The sequence below is a fragment of the Pongo abelii genome, chromosome 7 (genome assembly GCF_028885655.2).
Source record: "Pongo abelii isolate AG06213 chromosome 7, NHGRI_mPonAbe1-v2.0_pri, whole genome shotgun sequence".
Classification (NCBI taxonomy): Eukaryota; Metazoa; Chordata; class Mammalia; order Primates; family Hominidae; genus Pongo; species Pongo abelii.
The window spans coordinates 110,678,917-110,686,638 of record NC_071992.2 but is presented as its reverse complement, the minus strand read 5'-3'; the positions used below and the strand labels follow the sequence as shown (position 1 = coordinate 110,686,638).

Here is a 7,722-nt window from a genome sequence, read left to right as displayed (position 1 = left end):
CGAGAAATTCCTTCCACCCAAAACCCATAAATTCTTCTCCTCTCATAGTAGATCTTTATTGTCAAACCTAACAACTGTAAGTTACCTAAGTGGAATACTTGTAGAATTGTGAATCATTTGTTCACTCTACAAATAAGCAAAGAAATAAACTAAATGCTTTCCACTTAAAGTTGTCTAGTACTATTGTTTTAACTGCAGTTAAAACAGAAGTAAATAAACTTATCTGTCATATTCTATACTGTCATTTCCATAATAAAGCTTTCTTTTCCTTTTCAACTGATGCTGGATGAAAAATTCATTATGTAAAACATCCATGAACAATTTTTCCAGATCAATTTTATTTAAGAAATAAGTTGACAGAAAGAAGCAAAAGCAACTTACTAATATGTCAAACAAAACACAAATACCAAACCTAATTCAGTGCAGGTAACATAATATAAATCAACAAAAATTCGATTAAATAGTTCACACTAGATAAAAAGTAGGGTGTTCTATTTCCCCTTCAAAATACGGAAGCTGACTTTTCAATTACATTGTTTTACATGCTCTAATCACAAGTACTACCATGTGACTATTCACTGTGTGCTTAGGTAACTATGGTCATATTTTCAGAAGGCTTGAAGCAAAATACTAGTGACTCACTATTCAGATGTACAGAGTCAACCTGAGGTACACTGCCTGCAACTATCTTAATACAGTTAAGAAATTATGTATAAAAGTGAAATGAGAACCACTGAAACTAATCTATCAGATATATGACATCACCATCAAACAATTCTTAAGCTCCAAAAGAGCAAAGCATCTGAGAGTTAGTCTAAGAATGCATGTACTTTAACAACATATGTATAACAGAAAATAAAGATAACGGAAAAGCTCCCTTCTAATGTAGTGTACTTTTACAACACATATATAACAGAACATAAAGACAACAGAGAAATGCTCTCTTCTAATGTAGTAATTTAGAGTACTGAAAATGCAATTTTTGCAGCACTTTAACAAGTGAGAATTATGAAAATCTGTTCACTGAACAGGAGTATAAGGAAAAACTAAACATGTATCCCAACTTATTAAAATGACACATCTATAGGCTACATCTATCCTGAATCTCTCTATAAGGCCAAATTAACTTTTTACAATTTTCTCTTAATAAATGATTAAAAATATGAAAATACTTAAAGGAACATAGCGTTTAGACTGTGAAACTGTGTTGTAAATTTTATTATAGTTGTCATTTTTTCTTGATGTTGAAGACTGCATCACAGTTTCATAAATAACATTGCTTGTGTTTTATAATATATCTGCATGCAGAGGCATGTTTAACAACATCTGCATGTATCCCCAGAAATTGTTGCTCATTTTAGAACACATATTTTTATTCTGATAATGATTTAATTTTTTTACTTAGTACTTCAGTAGAAAACATGTGAATAGATTGTATGCCCCATATCAGTATTTAAAAAAAAAAACCCGAACAACATTCTTTTAAATGTCCATTTAACAAAATATATGTAATGGTTATTGTTTTATCATGATTAAATTGGTATCAAATTAATAGGCATAAGTGAAAAAACTAATCACTTACTAGTCATTTAGAAAATGCAGTAACATCATGCATTATGTATTACTAAGAAAGTTCTCACTTACATAAGCAGTAGATGAGAACAGTATCATGAAAATTCTAAATATATCTTTATGTATATCCTTAAAAATCACTTTCCTTTATATAATTTCCATTTTAATTTAAATGCCACATATCTTCAGCTAACATTTAAATTAGTTTTTATTGTAAAACTTCAGTTGTTATACATCATAAAATACCTTCAGAAAGTTGCTTGAAGGTCGGAATTATTCTTTCCTTCTATTAAATAATTATATCACATTAAGTATTTATTAAATGTTATGTTTGAGAAATGTATCTGACCTTGAACATATTCAAATTCAAGATCAATATTATAATAGAATGAAGATTTTATGGGGAAAATGTTGCAATCAGTAAAAGTGTTAAAGACCATGTAACGGTAAGGAAGACACCTGTCTGGAATATCACAGAGTGGTAGATAACACATTTAATCAAAGGACAGTAATGCTTGATCTTCTATTTCCCACAGAACTCTGGATCCAGTTAACAGCAGAAGGGGGAAAGAAGCAGCAATATTTCAAATGTCCATACTCTGATCTGCAAAAGACACCAAGTAGGTAGAAGAAAACTGCATTTTACTTCAGGCAGTCTTTGAAATGAAGCCTCTGTTATTTTTCAAGACTGGAAGGATATCACAGTGTTGATTTTATATACAAAGTAGGATCTGTTCCAGTATACTCTAGTGAAATAATTCACATATGGAGAATAGTTAATTTTGACCTCATGACAAAATCGCCCATATTTTGAGTAGGTTAGCTTGTCACCTTCTTCACAAACCATCTATTAAAAGATATAAAACATAATATTAAAAAGCTTATTAAGCTTATAGCAGAAATGCAATCAATATACAAATGACTATATTTATATGAAAAAACACATTACTGCTAAACATTGTCTACAAAACATCTCACTGTTAGCAAATAGAAGCCTCTTCATAAGTGAGTCACCATGCCCACTATACTCCTGAACTTCTCATTGACACTGAGAAACCAGTACAAAGGTTTCCAATTTTTAAAAGATTTAATCCTAAAATTTAGAAGACAGTGTTTCCATAATCCATTATCATTGCTCTGAAGAACCTTATCATGCATCCTACCAAGGCTGAGAAATGAACATATTATATTCCTAAATATATTCACTCTTCTCTTGTGTAGAATTGACTCACAATTATTTAGTAAGCAAGGAAACTTTCCTGACTTAGTGCAGACCTTTACAATTTCACCGAATGATGTTCACTAAGATAGCTTAGTTAGCTTGAAGGAGTTTTTATTTAAAAAATTAAGTAATATTTTAATGGCTATGAAAGATGTCAGATAGCCAACTTTAAAAGGATGGATTAGCTAAAGTCCATGCCAGGCATGACATGAAAGGAGAAGTAAGCTGATCTTCAAAACAGCAGAAAAGTGGGTATCAGAGCAGAATAGAAAGGCTCCAGAGAGCAGACAGCAAGACAGCACCAATTACTGAAACTGTACCCGAGGCTTCATAAAATTCCATTTTTGTCACCAATAAACCGAAGATCACAGCCACTAAGTACCAACAGAGAAATTCAAAATACATGCAGCATAAAACAGAGTAAGTTTATATTACAAGATTAAGGGGTCATGAGGAAAAGATAGGTAGAAATCACAAAAACTAATTTCTTACCTCCAAACTGATGTTGGATAAGACAAAGAGCTATGATTATTTAGGAAAAGACAGAAAAAATCTTGGCTGCAACCTGAATAGTATATCTACTACCACTTACAATGACTTACTAAACTTTTCCTATGATCCCTCAAGAATCCATTCCAGCTAGCATTAAGTCTCAGATATACAAACTGCCTTCATTGGAAGGCCATGGGGGCTGTGGGGGAAGACACATGCGCGCACGCGCGCACACACACACACACACACACACACACACACACACACACACGGGGGCTGTGGGGGAAGACACATGGCACACACACACACACACACACACACACACACACAAACACGTGGTCAGTCTTCGGTCTTCTTCTTGTGGAAAACACAGCTTGGTAAAATAGCTGAAATCAATATAGAAATTAAGATACAGCCAAGTCCTAACAACTAACACATGGCTTTTAATACACTCGTTTTTGTGGATAATAGGGACTCAATGTACAGGCACTGTGTTAATTTAGTATGCAATTTTTCTAGATATGAATCAAATTACAAGAAATTTCTCAATATAAGAATATAACAAGGTAACCAGTTGCTCTTTAGATTATTATAATAAAATAAAATCATCATTCAAATCAAATTATGCCATCTTTTGTTTATGAATGTTGAAACCTGAATAAGTACAGGCAATGAATAAGGAATTCCAGTATTGGTAATACCATTATTATTTTTCATTATTTTTGCAAAAATGCCCAGATTTTCTTTTGTATGTTGAAAAAATACTCCAAACTACTTTTAAGAAGCTTTCCCCATTATTACATAACTCAATTATACTCTTAGTTAAGTTCCAAAAATAAAGTTTAAAGATTACAAGTTTAAAGTCATTTTTCTAAAAATATATATATATATAACTTTCCAAATGGTTACTTACGTGGCCATTTGCAATGTCCAATAAATCTTTAACCCTACAGCCTCTTATGGGTCCCACCTCATTGCAGATAGCATCCTCTACAATTAGGTAATTAGCTTTGTAAGATGTCAGTATTTTATAAATATCCTCAGCAGATCGCTTTGAATAGATTTGGTAGATCTGGAAGAATATAATTAAAATAAAACTTAAAGGATATTTAAAACTTCAGTAAATTGAAACTATACATCAAGCATCTACTGTGTTCTAAGTACTGAGTATTATATATGAAAAATATATTTATTTTTATAAATAAATATAAATATTAATCTATATATCAAAACTCATGTTTGGATTATGTGGTGCTCTTTACTATAATTTTTCTGAACTTATTAGGTAATAAGCTCTGGATCTTATTAGACAATAAAGCTTTTCAGTCTTTCTGAAATGTTAATATTGGATCAACTCTTGATATCCTTCAAAAAGTAGTAAAACCACAAATATTAGGCCCATAGTATCATATACTATTTGTCCTGAAAATACTGAGATTTGAAATCTAGAATGAATAAGATTCCAATCTATTTGCAGAATATCCAGTAGCTGCCTCCTACCTGTCACCACAGCTGCCTATCTAGTACCTTCAGTTCCCACGTCCACTGACATGCTAGGAATACCCACCTTCAACATTCTGTAGCACACAGAATGCCAATACATCAAGAGGAAGTGTCTCCCTCATTTCACTACACTAAATACGTTTCAGCGGGAATGCTTCTATCTTATCCAGCCTATACCTATTGATAGTTATTTACAATTTTATTTATTTTTAAGTGTTAAGAAACTGAAACATACTATTGGGGCATTAAAAAAAAACCACTTCTATGCGATTGTAATAACATTACTGATAGCCTACAGCAGAGTTTCTCAACCTTGGCACTATTCACATTTTAGGCCAGATCATTCTTTGTTGGGACACGAGGGAGGATGTTCTCTGCAATGTAGGTCAGCATGCCTGGTCTCTACCCACAAGATGCTCATAGAACCCCTCTTCCTGTTATGACATTGTGACAACCAAAAATGTCTCCAGACACTGCCGAATGTCCCCTCGGGGAACAATTCTCCCAGGTTAAGAATTACTGGCCCAGGGGATTATATAAGGATTAGCCACATATTATGAATTAGAGACTCTGTCTAATTTAAATGATATGGTCGGCCAGGCGTGGTGTCTCACGCCTGTAATCCCAGCACTTTGGGAGACCCAGGCAGGCAGATCACTTGAGATCAGGAGTTTGAGGCCAGCCTGGCCAACATGGCAAAACCCCATCTCTACTAAAAATACAAAAATTAGCTGGGCATGGTGGCATGCACCAGTAGTCCCAGCTACTCGGGAGTCTGAGGCAGGAGAATCGCTTAAACCTGGGAGATGGAGGTTGCAGTGAGCCGAGATCACGCCACTGCACTCCAGCCTTTACGAAATTCTCTAAAATTGAAAAACAGAATATTGGGAACTCAGGTGTGGTTCATCATTGCTTTCAGATATGAAGTTACCATTTAAATCCATACCATACCAGAGTGAGCCTCTATCTCAAAAAAATAAATTAATTAAAAATAAAAATAAATAAATAAATGGCCGGGCATGGTAGCTCACTCCTGTAATCCCAGCACTTTGGGAGGCAGGGGTAGGCGGATTGCCTGAGCTCAGGAGTTCAAGACCAGCCTGGGCAACATGATGAAACCCTGTCTCTACTAACATAAAAAATTAGCCAGGCGTGGTGGTGTGCACCTGTAGTCCCAGCTACTAGGGAGGTTGAGGCAGGAGAACTGTTTGAACCTAGGAGGCAGAGGCTGCAGTGAGCTGAGATTGTGCCACTGCACTCCAGCCTGAGCGAGACTCGTCAACACAACAACAACAACAAAAATTAAAATTAAAAAATAAATAAATGATATGGTCTCACTTATGGAGTTCAGTTTGGATTTTAGCTTAACAACAAATTTACTCAATACCTGCTATGTACTACATACCATAGAGAAAGACAAAGGTTTCAAAAACCATGGTTACTATTCTCATAGACAAGTTACATAAAACTTAAAACTCTAAAATGTTTAAATTAGAACCTAAGTAGAACTCTGACCTAATTACAAGTAATTCTGAAATTCCATATTAGAAAAAGACCAATGAAAAGAAAACAAAGTCACAGAGTTTGTTGTTTTAAATCCACAAAAAATAAAATTCAGGAATATGCTGTCTATATTCTGCCTAAGCAACTCTATCTTTTGGAGGTGCAGCAAATATTCATCAGAGATGGCTGCTGTCTCTCAAGGAAATCATTCTCAGGTAGATTCTCTCCCTTGCCTGCTTCAATCTGTTCTTTCTGCCATGACCATAATTAACTCTCCAAAGCAGATCTAATCATTCCACTGCCAGGTTTACTAAAAGTCATGTCTCTTAACTGCCTCAAGGATAAGTCTAAATTTTTCAGCATGACATTCCAGGTCTGTCAAAATTCGGCCTCATTTTCTTTCCTAGTTTCAGGACTATAAAAATTCCTTGGCTCATGTTACTTTTTCAGCCTGGAATCATATATATTTCTTTTCCAAACAAGTTTCTAATCATCCTTCAAAGCCCAGATTGAGGGACTGCCTTTTATGACAACTTCTTAGATTTTTGTAGGCAGAATTGTTTGATTGTTCCTGCTTTTTTACTGCTCTTTGTACCTTGTGCGTCTATGTATATGCGTATGCATGCAACAAGCACTTAATAGTACAGAATAATAACATAATAGCAAACTTTAAAATTTTACTGTGTTTCAGGCATTGTACATTATCTTATTTAATTCTCACAAGTAGGAGTTGAGAACTACTATTCTCACTTAATCTCCAGATTTAGTAACTCGCTTAAGGTCATGAAGCTAATACACAGCAGAGCTAGCATTTGGGTTCAGGTACTCAAATTTCTGAGTCTGCATTCTTAATCTCTATATTACTGTACTTCTTCCTTAACTTAGAATATGCTTAAAAACTGTATGAAATTATCTAAAATTGAAAAACAGAATATTGGGAACTCAGGTTCAGTTGATCATTGCTTTCAGATACGAAGGTACCATTTAAATCCATACCAAACATTCAAAATAAGACATTATCTAAAGTATAATTAATTAGATACCATTCTAATGTTATACTGAGTCAATAACTGCCCATTTATTAAAAAATAAATTAGTGTTTTATAAGCAATAATAGAACTTTAGCTGAGAAAGACAAAATGTAGTACCAAGACATTAATTGACAGCCTTCTTTTAAAAATTTGATTGAGGGCTGGGCACGGTGGCTCACACCTGTATTCCCAGCACTTTGGGAAGCCGAGGCAGGTGGATCACCTGAGGTCAGGAGTTCGCCACCAGCCTGATCAACATGGTGAAACCCTGTCTCTACTAAAAAATACAAAAATTAACTGGTCATGGTGGCTGGTGCCTGTAATCCCAGCTACTCGGGAGACTGAGGCAGAAGAATCACTTGAACCCAGGAGGTGGAGGTTGCAGTGAGCCAAGATCGC

At 34.6% G+C, this 7,722-nt stretch overlaps 1 protein-coding gene across 11 annotated transcripts in view; it reads right to left on the bottom strand.

Moving 5' to 3' along the window:
- Window positions 1-321: 321 nt before the first annotated feature.
- Window positions 322-7,722, bottom strand: part of DPY19L4 (dpy-19 like 4) — a 72,902-nt gene continuing 65,501 nt past the window's right edge. For 10 of the 11 annotated variants that reach the window (XM_009243929.4, XM_054560917.2, XM_009243932.4 and 7 more), the window contains 2 exon segments: window positions 4,200-4,358; window positions 322-2,419 (listed from right to left, as the gene is read on the bottom strand). In XM_009243929.4, coding sequence (XP_009242204.3) covers window positions 2,255-2,419; window positions 4,200-4,358 — 324 coding nt within the window. In that variant the 3' untranslated portion in view covers window positions 322-2,254. 11 annotated transcript variants of the gene reach the window in all.